Raw genomic sequence first — 17,546 nt, 5'->3', positions numbered from 1 at the left:
CGAATGGTTGATTCCTGGGGAAAAAATATTTATGACTAACATTGTGCCTAGCCTTGTAGGGTAGATGTGGTTAAGAATTAATTGGAAATATAATCCATTCAGTCACTCATTGTCTCAGTGCATTCAGGCTGCTGTAACAAAATACCACAGGCTGGGTAGCTTATGAAAAACAGAAATTTATTTCTCACAGTTCTAGAGGCTGGAAGTCTGAGATCAGGGTGCCAGCATGGTCTAGTTGTGTCCTCACATGGCTCTGCCCTCGTTACCTGATAACCCCTGAAGACCGCCCCCCCGCCTCCGCCCCCGCCATCTTTTAAAACCATCACATTTGGCATTAGAATTTCAGCATATGAGTTTGAGAGAGACACAAATGTTCAGACCATAGCACTCATCTGATAGTTTTTGAACTCCTTTGTGAAGAGAACATAAGATTCTAGGTATAAAACAATTTGGAGATACTAGAAGATACCATATAATTTAGAGCCACAATGGTATGGTACATGCTAAGAGTAGATGTAGATTTGAAATCAAGACATCAGAATTAGCTGGCAGTTTAGATTCTCTTGCAAAATGGCTCTGTTCCCAAAGCCATTATAAACTTTTTCTTCTGGGGCGCTTTGGTTTTGCCCTCTGGCGTCAGTTTTGTCAATAGAACTGGTAACTTTTATAATAATATGAACACGTCAGTATATTTCTAAAACCTGAAATGATAAAATTGACTAACACCCTAATTGTTTACTTTCTAAACTTAAGACAGAGATTATAAATTATTTTCTTTAGATAAAGTAAGGCAAATAGATTTATCAACAACGTGGCACGTTTATTTTCTTTGGGACATCATCACCTTTTCTCACTATTCGCCAAAACTTTTATGGCAGAAGACTTGTAAAAGAAGAGGCAGCGACAAAGGGGCAGTGCCGAGACCACCAGAATATCCACTGCATTGGGGAAATGGTTTTCTGTGTCAAGTTGTCTGACTCTCCCTTCTCATTTACTAACAACATTCTAACAACAACAAGCTTAGCCATTTTCTGTGTCTGAATGTCTGAAAACATTTGGTAATAATTGAGGATTGGCTACCATGATGTCACCATCAAAAAATCAGAGAGAGACTCTAATGACTTCTAAATATAATCTGCCAGTTCTGAACTTATTTCATGTATTCAGGAATAGCAGTTGGCATTATGTAGGAAAAGAATTATGAAAACCTGTCCTTTCTAGTCAGTCACTGGCAGGACTTTGCTTTATACACTTGTCATCTGTGATAGAGTCATCTGTCTCATTTGTTCACGTCTGAGACCAGAATTCGGGGTTGGACAAGGCACAGAGAAACCAGTTGGTCTGAAGATTGTTCAGTCTTATCAGACAGAAAAGGGATGATTGTTTAGCTAATTCTACCTAGTATAATCACTAAGAATTAACCAAACTCCTGGAAGTATTTTAGGAGTAAACATTGAGTCAAACAGAATTTTAATGAGTTACCAGGGCACTGACTGTGATGCAGCATCCTTAGAATTGGTCTGTCTGCTTTGGGTAAAATGCCTTCTCTAAAATGAGTTAGCTCCTAGAGAAGACAGAAAAGGCAAACCTGGTTGGTTTGGATGGGCCGCTGAATGTAAGTCACCTTCATTTGAAAAACTTTGTTACTTTGCCCTCTCAGAATCACGTATGGAATATGCAGTTGACTTCCAAACAAAGCAACAGCCCTGTGTACTATTTCATCAATTTAGGAAAAGTAATTGACACCATCTATGAAGGGATCGGTTTTGAAAACCTGCCCTTCCTGGTTGGTCACTAGGAAAGGCATAGAACAGACATAAGCACAAAAGTTTCCACGACTTTTCCTGTATGTAGTTAGCTTTTCCTAGGTTGTGCTTTGTTGTATTCCTTCGCTTTTAAATTTTTTGAAATACCCCTCAAGTTGAGTTTAATTTACTCAGACCTGATATTTAGAGTTGCTTGAAGGACTTTTAACAAGTTACATACTTAATTTGTACATATTCCTCTGTATATGAAATGTATTTCCCAGAGCAATTTCTAGCCTTTGATAAGCTAATCTGTAATGTATACCAGTATATCTTTTGCTGTTTTGTTCTTTTTTTTATATGAAATTCTACATAACTGCCATCCTTGGTTTTCTATCATACCTGCATTTTTTTTTTTTTTTTTTAAAGAACCATCATATGCAGGATTTTAAGGATTTCAAAGCCTCTGGGACAATCATACCTGCATTTTTTTTTTTTTTTTTTTAAAGAACCATCACATGCAGGATTTTAAGGATTTCAAAGCCCCTGGAAAGCAGACCCAACACCAAAGAAATTTGGAAAAAAGATTTGGCTAATAAAATGTCAGATGATGATTTCTGACTTTTTATCAGTTTTATATGGAAGGCTCTATCTTTAAGTTTTGGGCTTTCTCTGGCATGTGATTTAACATGAGTTCCGAGAACAATTGGCTCGTTGCAGGGTTTGCAGAAGGAAGCATTGTGCTCCACATTAATCAGTTGTCCTGTCTGCTCCTCCCTCATCCCTCTTCTCGTTTCAGTGGTGCTTCATGCCCCACCTCCAACCAAGATCAAACGGGAGCTGCACAGCCCCTCCTCTGAGCTGTCGTCTTGTAGCCATGAGCAGGCTCTCGGTGCTAACTATGGAGAAAAGTGCCTCTACAACTATTGGTAAGTGGAGCCAGAGAAAGGCTGGCCAGAAAATAGCCATTAAGCTGACTGTTTCCAGTATTATTCAGCAGAAACACAGGGTAGCACACCCAATCTTTCCTGGCTATGCAATCCTCTAGGTGTCGGCTAGTCCAAATGGGGCCTTTGTGCTGTACAAAACACAAAACTGGCTCTATGGGGAGATCTGAGTTCTTGGGGGTACAGAGTCCTCCTAAGGGAAAGAACCTTGAATACTGAGATATTTGATCTGTGGCTTTGAGGGAGGGAATATATACTTCTTCATGTCTATGATATGTTAATGTGAACTTTAAGCACCAAAGAAGTAATCTTCAAATCAGAATAAATGAAAAAGCCTTGATGCTTGTGCCCTTTACTTAAGAATATTCAGGCCACAGGATTGAAGCTTTAATTTTAAATTATTCTTTGCTCTAGAAGATAAACATAGATCTGTCTGAAAGGGGGGAGGAGAAGAGTAGTTAATTCAAGTGATATTGCAGCAGAAATTTATCTTCAACAAAGATTCTGACTAATTCCAGGGAACCCTGGAATACTTGGGGGAGGGGGCTGGAAAAATCCTCCCAAGGCATAACTTCTCCCCCCATCCATCCACCCCTACACATGCATGCGTGGAGAATTCTTTTGGAATTGGGGAGGAAAAGGAAACCAGAAGCAGAGGCTAAAATTATCTTTGAGAAGAATCACTAGAAGTGTTAAACAAATCCCTGTGACGCAGTGTGTTTGTCACTTTTCAGAGGTACAAATATTCCCTCGGGGCTGCTAGCAATTTAACTATGTTAATGCTTTCATTTCCTGGCAACCATGGGCTGCAAAGTTCTATTGGACTTGGTGACCACGCTAAAGGCTTCACTGCAGCTTAATGGTTTCTTCTTCTCTTTTTCTATTTACAGTGCCTATGATAGGAAGCCTCCCTCTGGGTTCAAGCCATTAACCCCACCTACCACCCCCTTGTCACCCACCCATCAGAATTCCCTATTTCCCCCACCTCAGACAACTCTGCCAACCTCGGCACACCCTGCTGCAGCTGGCCCAGTGCAAGGTGTGGGCCCTGCACCCACCCCTCATTCGCTTCCAGACCCTGGACCACAGCAGCAAACCTTTGCAGTCCCTCGGCCACCACATCAGCCCCTGCAGATGCCAAAGATGATGCCTGAAAACCAGTATCCAACAGAGCAGAGGTTGGTCCTGATCTGGGCTTTCTTCACCACCTCCATCCCCGTCCCCTTTTCCTCATTGGGAGAGGGGAAGCAATTAGTCATATTTACCAGGTACCTATAAAGTTCTCGTTCCATTGAGGCATCTTATGAGGTAAGACTAATAATATGAATATGATCTGTTTATAGACATTACAACATCCTTATGAAGTAGGAACAGAGAGATAATTAGTACTGTTCCCCGCCTCCCCACTACTGAGCTAGAGGGAGAGTGACTTGTGCAGGATACACAATCTGTTGACCTTTGCTCAGGGCAGATTTCCTGGCTCCTCACTGGGTACTGCTTGCTAGAATTGAGCCTTGGTTTATGCTATCCATGAATACTTTATTAAACACTTCACTTATGTATTAGGGAAGATTGCTGAGTTATAGGAGATATTATTACTCTACTGATTTTAACAGGATATAATAGTAGGAGATTAGCTAAGGACCTGATTTATAATTACTTACTTTTGAGATAGAAATCTCCTGATTTCACTCCAGGTAGTTCTTTGTTTCTAATAAAGAAATCGAGGCATCAGGAGTAACTCATCCAGTTATTAGTTCATCAAACAAATGTGTAAAGGAAACCTACTTTTCAAACACCAAACTTAACCTATTAGGTCCCAGCCTTCTGTTATCTACAGTATTATAGAATTTTGGATGCTTGTGGCCTTCCTTTATGTAGGGTGTTCTGGGGACCTGTCTTTTTTATTTCACATCTGTCTGGGAAGAGTAGATAATGTGGGCAGGTAGTTGTCAGTGATGATACCAAGGGTCGCAAGGTGGTGATCGTTGTGCTTACTTCCTATCTGTTTTGCTCTGCATCGGTGGGCGAGGGGCAAGGGGCGCAGGAGAGAGAGTGTACCTTCCGCAGGCCTGGTGCGACCCCATTGCCTCCCAGTGTTTACTGTGTGGTCACTTTATTTCGAGATGAAATGCAAAAAAAGTTAACACTCTTGTTTAGTTCTAATCCCTTTCCCCCCTTGCTGTGAAAGTCACTGTAAAGAATTACATAATTTGGCTGGTTAGTGTTTATGCCCCTGGTAAGACGAAACTCCACGAATGCCAATGATGCACAGAGCCCAAGGGGTGAGTGTTGATTGAGGGGCTGGCTCAGCAGTGGGCCTCAGTTTGGACGGGGAGCTCATCTGAAGGAGGCAGCCACTACTAAGCTTTTGCCAGTTATTACCTTGTTAACAGCCTTACGCTTTTTCAGGAGAATTTGGAAATTTGGATTTTTATGTAAAAATTCCAGCTTTTTTTTTTTTTAAGTTGGCAACTAATTCAAATTAAAAACAACAGTGACAATTTGCAGACTAAACAAAACCTCTCTGTGGGCAGAATCACCCCGCAGGCCTTCCAGTCTGTGAACTCAGGCCTGGATACCATTTTTATTCCAATAGCTCTTTGGTTTTATGTTTTTAAATAGTATTCTCCTGATTTTCTGCAGGGATTAATTTAGGCAGAAGGTTGGAGTGGGGCATATATTTAATTGAAATACTTAGCAAACTTCATATTTGTTATACCATTTGTAAAGGAAAATTACTTTATGTTAAATGTCTTATGTATACAGTCATATGTCACTTAACGATGGGGATACATTCTGAAGAATGTGTAATTAAGTGATTTTGTTGTGTGAACATCATAGAGTACAGTTACACACACCTAGATGGTATAGCCTACTATACACCTAGGCTGTATGGTACAGCCTGTTGCTCTTAGGCTACAAACCTGTACATCGTGTTACTGTGCTGAATACTGTAGGCAACTGTAACACAATGGTATTTGTATATCTAAACATATGTAAACATAGAAAAGATACAGTAAAAATACAGTGTAAAAGAAAACGGTACACCTATATAGGACACTTACCATGAAGGAAGCCTGCAGGACTGGAAGTAAATGTGGGTGAGTCAGGGAATGGATGTGAAGGCCTAGGACATTACCGTACACGACTACAGATTCTATAAACACTGTATGCTTAGGCTACGCTAAATTTATAAAACACCAGATTAAATCAAGCACAAGAGAAAATGATGCAATCAAGAGACGTGGTAAACACGAGATGCATGAGGCTGCTGCTGGTATAACATGGCATACTGTTTTACAGCAAACTTTTTTTTATAAGTAGCAAGAATATACTCATGATAAAAAGTATAGTAAATAAACCAATTACAGTCATTTATTATCATTATCAAGTTTTATGTCTTATAAATAATTGTATGTGCTATACTCTTATATGACTGGCAATGCAACAGGATTGTTTACACCAGCATCACCACAAACTCATGAGTAATATGTGTTGCACTATGATGGTACAATGGCCGTGACATCAGTAGGCAATAGCAATTTTTGAGCTCCATTATAATCTTATGAGACCACCGTCTGCTGTGTGGTCCATTGCTCAGTGAAACATCGTTTTGCAGCTCATGACTGTATTCTCCTTCAATCCTAATTTCTTTTCCAGGGGGATGTTGTGTGAACAGATTATGTCAATGGTTAACTGAATTGGGAGGCTGGGGAAATATCCTAATTCTGCTGTAGATTATTTGTCCTCCTGCAGACCTGGAAGACAGGGAACCTTAGTCTCCATGTTCACCAATAGATCTTTCTCCAGGCTACCTTTTGGGAGGCAGTTTGATCCCTGAGATTTATGATTTCTCCCTGAAATTTACCTGTCAAATTTGAACTTACTTTCTCTTGCACTGAGCCATTAGGAATGATTGGTCTAAAATAAAAGACCTCACACGCACTGGGGTGATATAGAGATCCTTGAGAGAATTGGTGAAGGGCAAAGTCCTGAATCAATAAAAGAAAAACACTGGGCCCTTTGGCTTATACACTAGAGCACTGTAGTCTCAAAGTTGAGAATGTGCAAGAGTTCCCACGGGGGCTTATTAAAAGTATAAATTCTTTACTGTACCCCAGCGATAGAGTTGGTGGGTCTGGTGGGGCAAGGCCCAGATATGTCAATGTCACACTTTGAGAAATCATGTTCGAGCCCTCTCTTCTGTCCCCATATCTAGTCCAGCCCACCTATTTTATTTTTAAGCATCAAGTTGCCCTTACGCATCTCATTGCCCTTTTCTAATACTAATGAGATAATGTGATACCTGTGTAATACAAAATACATGCAAAACGTGACAAATGATTTCGCTTGTAGATACTTAATAGCACACAGAAAATGAGACCAAAATTAAAATCCTTGGTCTGACTTGTAAAAGTAATAATAATTGCAGTCATGTACGATAACAAGCTTAATAATCACATATTTAATAACCTTTATGCCTACCTGAAAGTGAGCAGATCACTTTTGTTAGTAAGTGTAGTTTTTCTTTGCTTTTTATTTAAATTAGAGGGAATATTACTTCAAAATTAACCCCCTAACAAAAAATATATGGTATCTTCTCAAGATAGAAGAAAATACAATCTTATTTGAGCCTTTTAACAGCTCCGTAACTAAGATAAAGTAAAAAACCTCTATTTTTACAGGTAAGAAAATCAGTCCTCAGAGCAGCGAAAGGACTTCCTAAAGGTCATGGAGCCAAATGCAGGGTCCTATATTTAGAAACCAAAACATTAACTTAGAACTATACCATGTTTTGGCTCTGAATGTGGGGAGGTTGCTAAGATTCACTATTGTCTACTAAAAACTGAATAAAAGACCTTGAGAAGTGTATTCTGACCTTGAACTTTATCATACATCTCTATCTCTTAACTACCAGAACTTTAGTTATCTCTTAAACTACAAAATCCTACTAAATTCCTTTATCACTTATCTAAATCCATGTTGTAACACATATGTCTGTTTTGTTTTGCTCATAGTGTGCCTTATCACTTCAGTTGAATAAACTCTTTGAGGTTTAAAAAACATGATTTAGACCCCTTTCCTTATACCACACTTAGCCCAGTATCTTACTTGTCTTCAACATGTTTATTGATAATGTGATAGTCATTTGCTAAGATTATACTTTAAACAAACAAAATATCTAGTCAAAAGTACATTCTTACTGTTTTACATAATCTTAATATATAATTCTGCACAACTCAGAATTTTTAAAGATAATAATAAATCCTGTTTGGAAGCGTGATTTATATTCATGATTTCCTCCCCCTAAGGAGGAAAAAAACCCATGTAATTTGGCATGTTCGAACATGTTCCATTTATCTTTAAAGACCGCAGCTGCTCCTTGAAGAGAAGGAATGCTTTTTATTCAGCCATCCCAAACTTGCGTGTTTTTTCATCGTGCTGTTTACCATGTTTACATGTGCTGGGTGGTGGAACTTAGAAAATATTCCTACGTTGCGCCCGTAGTACTGGCCGGATGTTTTTTTTTACTGTGCCATTTCGTATTACATTATGAATTGAGTCCCCACAATTCAACTGAAGAGGTTCCACTAAGAAATGTATCACCTAAGAATTAAGGAATAATACGCTGCTCTCTCACTCACTTTGCATCAAGAAGCAAAAGCTCAAGAAAAGACAAAATTTAAGAAAATACTCCTGCTGATGAAAAAACTCTCTGCTTCTTGATGCTCCCCTAAGGGCATCAGTATTGTATCAGGCTACCCTGCTGAAGGTGAAGGTCAGAATACAGTGCGCCGGAGTTACCAACAAAGGATCAGTTTCGTGTGGCATCCTAAAGAGCAAATGGCCTAACCTGCTTGAGAAAGTTCTTTCCCTCAGTGGTTACGATCAAAGCATCAAAGGATGAGCTTAAATTATCTGGAATTGTGATTTTATAGAAGAGTACTCATTCTCTAAAGATGCTTGATAGATTAAGAGAGTTAACATACTCAAGTTTTTCTCTTGTTTCTGCTTCCTCTCTTAAAGCCCATCCCTGATAAATTGCTCATTTCTGTCCTTCAGATTTTGTAGTTTTTAGAGAGGGAGGAATTTGACTGTTAGTCACATTTGTAGCCTGGCCTGGAATCAAGTGAATGTGTCTGATGCATCTCCTCTCCGCGTATTCTTATTAATAGCATGTTACATATGGCAGCACAAACTCACTTTGGGATCTGAAACTGAGTTTCATAGATGCTTAATGAAACCTTCTTTAACAGACTCAATAATGTACTTCTAATTGTTAGAGTATGGGTGTTTTTAGTTCTGAATCTTAAAAGAGCTCGTTTTCAGCATTGCACCATGTTTTCTGTAGTTTTTTGTTACCCTTTATCAAGCTAAAGGAAATTTCCTTCGATCCCTAGTTTACTAAGAGATTTTAATATGAATGGTTGTTTAATTTTATCAAATACTTAATGAATTTGTTCCCTTAATTTCTTTCTGTGGAAAGTTAAATTGATTTATATGAAACCAACCTTATATTCTTGTGATAAACCTGACTTATTCGTTATATATTATCTTTTGTATATTGCTGGACTTGGTTTTCCAATATATATGTTTAGGACTTCTCTATCACTATTTATGATTGAGAATAATATATATTTTCTCTTACATTGTCCTTGTTGGGTGTTAGCACTGAGATTATACTCATCGAATGAGTAGAGGGTTTCTTTTTTATATATTCTGTAATAGTTCTTGTGAAATTGGAATTATTTCTTGAATTTTGGGGGACAGCATTTAGATTTTGTTTTGCAACAGTGTCTGGTTCTTGGTTTATGGCAGGAAAATAAACATTAATGTGAAGTTGGGTGGCACATTGTCACCAAGAAAATAAATCAGCATTCTCTTTCAGAGAAAGGAGACTGGATATTGGGTAGGCAACTAGTGGACTTGTTTTTTTGTGTGTGTGTGTGTTTTTCATCTTCTCCCAGTTCTTTAAGATCTGCCCTTACATTTGCGTAACTTCTGAATTTGGCTTGTTTTGGGCTTGGAGGTGGGGCAGAGAAGTTGATGGTAATGTTTGAAGGTAATGTATATTAAGAACCTAGCAGATTGCTGAGCCCTGTTTCATGCATTATCTAATATAATCTTTACAAAAGACCTTTGAAACAGGCATCTTGGTTGTCTTCCTTTTATCGACTAGGAAACTGAGGCTCAGAACAGTTACGTAACTCACCCGAGGTCACACAGCTAGTAAGTGGTAAAGACTGGATTTCACCCAGCATGTTCTGACATAACAGCCAGAGCCTCTTACTTCTCTGTTTTCTATCTTCTCTTAGCCTTAAAGGGAATATTAAATATGTGGTGTTGGTTTCTTGGCTGATTTTCTGTATCACCTCTCAGCTGGCTTCTGAACCATTACTACTTCACCTGGCACCCAGGGCCACTGTGTAGCCTTTATTGAATCCATACTTTTCTCCTTTCTTCCTCTAAGCATTGTGTTTACTCTGTGTGTTGGCAGCAGAAACCAAAAAGGAAATGCAGAAAAAGCATCTAACGGTTTTCATAACGTAAACCAAATGTTGGTAGCGTGGGTGAACTCTTGGGAGGAAAGGCGCTATATAAATCTGACAAATAAATAAATAACTGGTTCTTTAAATAAACTGGCACCGAAAAAGCCTTAATCTGTAGCCTATTGAATTTAGGCTCCCTCGGAAGTCAGTCTCCTTTTGCTCACCAACTGTGAGTTCACTACCAGCCTAAATTCTGTTGGGATATGGAGATATGGGTGGGGATAGAAGGAATGGGTTTGGGAAGGTGGGGAGCCAGGCTGAAGAGATTTGTTAGGAACCAGGCCGCTCTTCTATTGAAAATGATCGCCTGCTTCAGTAAACAAGAGGCATCTTTGTCATAGCTGTATTATGTATACAGCACATTCTTAGATACTTCAAAAGGATTGCAGACAAGCGAAGGGGGTTCAAATGAAGGTCAGTGAGTAAAGTTCACAGAATGTATTCTGAGGAGAAGGACTGAATTACTTTACTAATCTCTGCAAATAAAAACCATTAGCAGCAGCAAGCTCTGAATCTTTCTTCCAAATATGTTGGTTTTGTGACCTACCCTTAAGATTCCCTCTGCCACTTCCACTCCCTCAAAACAAAGCAAGACAGAACAATCTCAATCATAGACTCTGTCTGCAGATCCCACCTAAGCTCCATGAATCCTTAAAGTTATGCTGGAGGGAGGGGATGGGGGTTGCTGGCTGGTGCCCATATGGAAGTACCTTTTCCTGAAAGGGCTGTACCAGGACAGCTCTAGAGTTTCATTCTGGAAGGTGAGAAGATGAGCACCAAGCGGAAGTGGAGTGATTGGGCCTGCCAGCTGCAAGGACTCTGGTTACAGAACTGAATGGTTCGTGCCATCTCCGAGCTGTCAGAGGAAGTGATTTGTGGAGGTCATCTTTGAAGGTGCTGAGATGATGGCAGAGGGGAAAGGGAGAGAATGGTACCCTTATTACTGTTTCTTCCTACTAGATAAGGTACTTATTTTAAAAAGGCCTTAGGAATATCTTCCTCTTTCTTTTCTGCCCACTTCAAAATTTTCTTCAAAATTTCAGGTTTGCTGCGCGCTGCTGGTGCCTATACTCTAAATGCCAAGCCTAACCTCAAGTTTCAGATTTATGCTTCTTCAAATACCATGGAAGAGTTTCCTTAAATAGCAGCAGCTTTGAAAGTCTCATCCCTGATGAAGTTCCACTGTCATGCTGTTAGAAAGACTCTTAGAGCACTGAACCTTATCTAGTTTATAAAACTTGGTTAATATGTTGGCCAGGCAGATTCTGGGCTATAAGGATAAGTATATGTAAAAAGTATCTGGGATATAAGGATAAGTATGTGTAAAATTGTTCGATGATCTTCATGTTACAAAATGATCTTAGGGAGCTGCTTGATAAGGGTAGTAAAGACCCTCCAGTGAGAGCCATGCTATACCCTGATCTAAACAGTGCTTTATCTGCACCTAATCTCTTCAGTTTAAGATCTTAAATCTTGATGTTCTAGAAATCTGTTGGCCACCTGTTGCCACAGATTGATTCAAATCAAATTCAAATTTTTCAGTTAAAGCTATTATTGATTTTTAAAAACTCATTGCAATTAGTTGTTCTAAAATCCTTTATTTTTCCCTGAACCTGGCTCATACTTTCTACCTGAGGGCATATGTTCTCGAATGCTTTTCTTTATACACATAGGTTAGTGCCTTATGCATATTTCATGAGTTGAGGCCTCACACTGAGGGTTATAATCTCTAACTTCTACACAACCTCCCCTCCCCCTTTGATGTCGTCTGTTCTAGTCATTCAGTAATTATAGCTGTGCCAGAAACCATGCTTTTGTAGACATGATTTTATTTCATCATTCCAGTAGCATTTTGGATGTATAATACATTCCCATGTTACATATGAGGAAACTGAAGCCAAGATAATTTGCTTTCTTTTCCATCCTTTCCCTAGTAAGGGGCATCGCTTCAGGACCTCAGGCTTTCTCTTTCACTACAGTGCCTTCCCCACAGGGCCAGACCAGTTGGCACTCATTTGGATTTCTCTTACAGCTAAAGGATGTTAATGACACTCATTAAATAACAATAACACTATGTCTTTTGTTATTGTTATTTAATGAGTGTCATTATTACAAAATAAATGCGTGTTTGTATTAAACTGTAGATGAGCAAAAAAAAGAAAATCACCATAACCACCCAAAGATAAGCAAGTAACACGAACATTTAGGTGCAAATCTTTTCAGGATTTTATGACACCATAAATATATATATATTTTTTTCTTTTTTTGTAAATATTTGACGTCTTTGTACTTTCCCAGCCTGCCTTAGTATATCAAAAATACCTTTGCAGGTCCTTACATTTTATATCACATTTGATGATTCCTTTCAGCTAAATGGCTTTATTAGCATGTTCTTAGCCAGTTTCCTTGTTAGACATTCACATTGGTGACCATCTTTGTAGCTATATCTAATTATATCTATGACTTCAGTATTTTTTATGTGCCAGACACAAATTTACTACTAACTGCCTACTCATCCTCTTAGATGATTAGAAAAAACGATTTCTCTTTTTTTTTACGCAGTGCTTTTTTGATTACTAATGAAGTTAAACTTTTTGTTTATGTCCATTAGTGTTTTTTCTTTAGTGATTTTACTGATTTATGTCCTTTACTCATTTTTTCTGTTGAAATGTTCTTTTATTGAATTTTATAAAGCCCTTTATGTCAACAGTAGTAACATTTTTTTCCAAGTTTGTTTAATTTTACAGTTTATTTCTGGTATTTTATGACTGCTATAAATTTTTTCACCCAGTTGTTTTTCTTTTGGTTTTGTTTCTGGTGTTTTTTTGACTTATAGAAATTTATACAATTAATATAAATATAAATTTATATTTATCTTGATGATTTCTGTTGTTACTACAATGTATATAAAAGGTTTTTTCTTACTCCAAGACTGTTTTCATATGTATTTACTTTACTGTTGTAGTTTCACATTAAATCTTTAATCCATATGAAATTTATTCAGGCATGTGGTATAAAACAGGTCTAACTTTTCCCCCCATTAATTTGAAATGCCTACCTTAACACATAGTAAATTTTGGAATATACTTGACAGTTTTGATTTTCCATTCAGTTCCTTTAATATGCCTATCTTTCTTTTCTTTTAACACCTACAGCACCTTGTATTCCTAGGTGGTCTCCCATCCAAGTACTAACCAGGCCCGACGCTGCTTAGCTTCCAAGATCAGATGAGATTGGGCACGTTCAGGGTGGCATGGCCGTAGGCTAATATGCCTATCTTTCACTTCTTGTATTCCTGTTTTAATTACTGTGGTTTTATATTTGTCAATATCTAATAGATCATTATTTCTTTTCAAAAATTATTTAATTTTTTAAGTAAAATTTAGAAGAATCATTTTATCAAGTTGGTTGGGAAGCATTGCTTTTATAGAATAATTTTCAGTGAATCAACAGCTTTAAAATGCTAAATATTTTCTCTTTAATTAGATCTTTGCTCTTTTCCTCAGAAAACAGGTTTAAGGTTTTATTCTTATATGGCATACATATTTTCTGATTATTCTTAGAGATTTTATATTTTTTTATTGTTATATATGGGATTTTTAAACTACATTTTCTAATTGATCAATTTGTATGCTTTGGTCTTTAAAAATTCTGTCTATGGCGAGAGAATGAATGAACTAGTGAACCAACATATATGTATATGTTAGGGCCATTTGCAGGTAATTGATTTTATATATTTAGATACATAATCTGACCCAACTACACAGACTGTGTATGAAATAAACATGCATGGAAAATAAGAGACTACCATGTCATTACTTTGATTGTTTCTTGCCAGTCCCTACTCAAGAGGTTTCTTGAAATGTGCAATATAATTTTGAGAAGAGGGTACGATGTCCAGAAATAAACATTAATAAGTATTTTGCCAATAATTCCATTAATCTGAACTGCTAATCCTCAGTGCTAAATTATAGTAGGTATTAGTCATGTTCTTAGCTAAACAGTATAACTACTTTCTTGCAGATTTCAGAGACAACTGTCAGAGCCCTGCCATCCCTTCCCTCCTCAGTCAGGAGTTCCGGGAGATAATCGCCCCAGTTACCACCGGCAAATGTCAGAACCTATTGTCCCTGCAGCTCCCCCGCCCCCTCAGGGATTCAAACAGGAATATCATGACCCACTCTATGAACATGGGGTCCCAGGCATGCCGGGCCCCCCAGCACATGGGTTTCAGTCACCAATGGGAATCAAGCAGGAGCCCCGGGATTACTGCGTTGATTCAGGTTAGTATGAAGTCATGCCATTCCTTTCTTCATTCTCTTATTCATCCATCTGGTTGTTATTGAGTGTCTTTTATGTGCAGGGCTTTGGGAATAGTTTTATAAAATTTGCCCTCAAAGAACTCAGGAGCTACTAAAGCAGACATGTTTATGCATAACCGAATACAAAACAAAACAGAAAAGCCATGCAAATGGTAGGATGTGCAGTAGGCATTCAGAAGTGGTGCTGAGTACTGAGGCCAAGCCTCAATATTGCTGGGGTCCAATCTTGGTGATACCCTTTTTAAGACCTATTATCTTAGGGTCACTGGACACAGGGAATAGTATTTCTACATTTCAGTCCTGCCCCTATTTCATTCTCATTCTTTTTTAATACAACAGACTCATAAGCTTTTAATGTAAGTATAAGTAAGAGAGCTCACATGTAAGATGGGATTCTTTCTGTTCTTGAAGTGAATGGTGTTCTGAGAAAGCACCTGGTTTGTCGTAGACATGTGGGGTGCTGGGCATGCATGGAAAAGGCTGTCCTATCAGTCGCTTCGTGGGATTCACTGCTCAAGTGCAGTACTTTCATCTGGGAATGATCCTGTGTCCTTCAGTGGCTGCCGGTGTACACGGGGAGAGGTATAACATGTTAGGGCACCTGTCACTTGGTTATGGGTTACTCTTGTTTAGAAACTTAAGCATATCAGGGATTTAAGCTGTACTTTGGGACCTTCTCCCTCCCTCTTACACATACTCACTCACTCACTGACTATAGATCTTATAGGCCAGGCTTACTAAAGGAGATCATTAGGGGAAAGGAGAGTTGGAATTCTGCAGCTTACACACTCAGAAACTGTTTCCTTCTCTTTATTTTCCCTTCTTTGAGAGATGACTTAAACTCTTTCATTCTTTTTGCTTTTGGTGCTAAAGGAATTTGAGGGTGATGGATAGGTTTTCAGCCTTCCCTGGGCATGCTTTTCTTGAAGACCCTAGGGAGGGGTGGGGCGGTATGTACTTGAATGGCTTTTGCAAATGGAATAGAATATAGAATTTGCTCTTGGCATTCTGTGAGATATTACATAGATTGCTCAATTCAGGCAGAAATTGGTTATGGGGAAGGCTAGGGAGGTAGGCAGAAGAGAGACATCTGTTGCTTTATGATAGAAGAATTACCAAGCGTAGGTATTAATAGCTTGTAAAATTTCCACTGGCATTCCTCCTGGTGGCTTTGATGTATTTCTCTCAGGAACAGGCATGACCAGCAACATTTTTGTTTTGGGATTGACATTTTACTCTGTCCTGACCAGTATTTCACGCCACCCCACTGCTTTAAAGCAAGATACCCAGCAGATGTCACCATATCTGTAATTCTTTATCTGAGTGGTGTTCCTGGTGTCAAGGCTTATCTCAGATGGCATAACTCAACTGACTGTCTTTTTTCTTACTGAACACCTTGATAATGTGATACGTGAAGAAGAGATCACTTGAGCATGGGTTTCATTTCTGATAGTAATAGCATGGTGAAAATGTACTTGCCAAACTGCAGTCCCCCTCCTGCCAGTTCTTGTCCTAGCTTCACAGCTTCGAATCCCCTAATCTCTTTGGCCTAAAAATACCCTCACCTCCTGCAGCAGAATTGGTTGTGACCATAAGCTGCAAAGGAGAACAAATTGGGAAAGATCTAAAGTGATATTCCTCCCCCATGCCTAACCCCAAAGTTCCAGAGTCATTATAGGCAGAAGGCCGAGCTTGGCCTTTTAAAAGCCAATTTCTTCTTCCACCGTTAACTCTCTTACCAGGTTTCGTGTTAACTATTTCCTAAAATGAGCAGATTATGAGAATGATGCATCATTTTTTCCTCCCAGTTCTCTTGGTTAGGAGTCAGGAGTTCTACTTTTACGTGGTGGGTTATAGTGGTTTTCATGTTCTTTATTGGGATGGCACTTCTTTCCTAAGGAAAAAAACCCAGAAGACATGACCTTGGAGAAAGAGAAGGTTTAGGGGCTTTATTGCAGAGTCGCAGTTCAACTGATGTACTGATTCAGCTGCAGAAACCATTGACAAAAGTTTGTATGTCTGTGTTTTTCTTTCAGAAGTGCCTAACTGCCAGTCATCCTACATGAGAGGGGGCTATTTCTCCAGCAGCCATGAAGGTAAGCAGCTTTATATATACATAGACATAGACATAGACATACACATTCAAAGAAGCTTAAAATTGCTCGGTTTCCAGGCTAAGATTTGAAGTTCAACCTTCCTTAGCTCATAAATATGAGAGCTGATTGATCATAATATTCAGTTATTTTGCACATGAGGTTGAGGCATGCTGCCGAGCACTAAGAGGCCTGCCATGGTTTTCAGTAATAATGACCCTAACTTTTAGGAGTTGATGGGATAACATGAAATAAGAATGAGCCAACCTCATCTCCACGTTCCCATACAAGGAGGTTGTATATACAGCTGTATGTGACACCACTGACCTAAATGGGAACTTAGGGATTGTGCTAGGACTTGAGATGGTAGGTTCAGAAGTTCTCTTCTGAACATTGAAACAGGGTAGGGTTTTTTCTTAGAACAGCTTCCCTAGAAATGTCTCGTTTTCTGTCATGTTCATCTCTCCATAAATATTTAGAGCAGTGTGATTTCCCAAACCCATGGCATCAGCTTCACCTGGGACTTGTTAGCAATGCAGATTCTCGAGACCTGCCCAGACCTACTGAATCGGAAACTCCCAGCAATCTGTGTTTCAGTAGCCAGGTGATCTGATGCACGCTCAAGTTTGAGAACTACCATAGAAAGTCTTAGCTTTAGCTACACGTTAGAATCACATAGGGAGTTTTTAAAACATTTGGTGTCCAAGCTTCACCCAGAGAAATGAAATAAGAAATTCTGGGGTGGGATCCAGGGTTAGTAGTTTTTAAAGCTCCCCAGGAGATTCTAACGTGCATCCAAAATGCATAATTACAACATTTAGAAAGGAGCATGCTCTTAAAGGAAATATTTTTAGTCAAGCACTGGGCTGCTTACTACTACACACAG

At 38.8% G+C, this 17,546-nt stretch overlaps 1 protein-coding gene and 1 pseudogene across 1 annotated transcript in view; one reads left to right on the top strand and one right to left on the bottom strand.

Moving 5' to 3' along the window:
* ETV5 (ETS variant 5) overlaps window positions 1-17,546 on the top strand; it is a 53,877-nt gene that overhangs the window by 23,283 nt on the left and 13,048 nt on the right. The window contains exons 6-9 of the mRNA XM_006925807.3: window positions 2,545-2,674; window positions 3,583-3,870; window positions 14,269-14,528; window positions 16,604-16,663. Coding sequence (XP_006925869.1) covers window positions 2,545-2,674; window positions 3,583-3,870; window positions 14,269-14,528; window positions 16,604-16,663 — 738 coding nt within the window. The remainder of the gene's footprint in view (window positions 1-2,544; window positions 2,675-3,582; window positions 3,871-14,268; window positions 14,529-16,603; window positions 16,664-17,546) is intronic.
* On the bottom strand, window positions 13,392-13,510 carry LOC112474234 (annotated as a pseudogene).

This window comes from Pteropus alecto, unplaced genomic scaffold, assembly GCF_000325575.1.
Source record: "Pteropus alecto unplaced genomic scaffold, ASM32557v1 scaffold88, whole genome shotgun sequence".
Lineage (NCBI taxonomy): Eukaryota > Metazoa > Chordata > Mammalia > Chiroptera > Pteropodidae > Pteropus > Pteropus alecto.
Note: the sequence above shows the minus strand (reverse complement) of the source record. Positions and strands in the feature narration are given on the sequence as shown.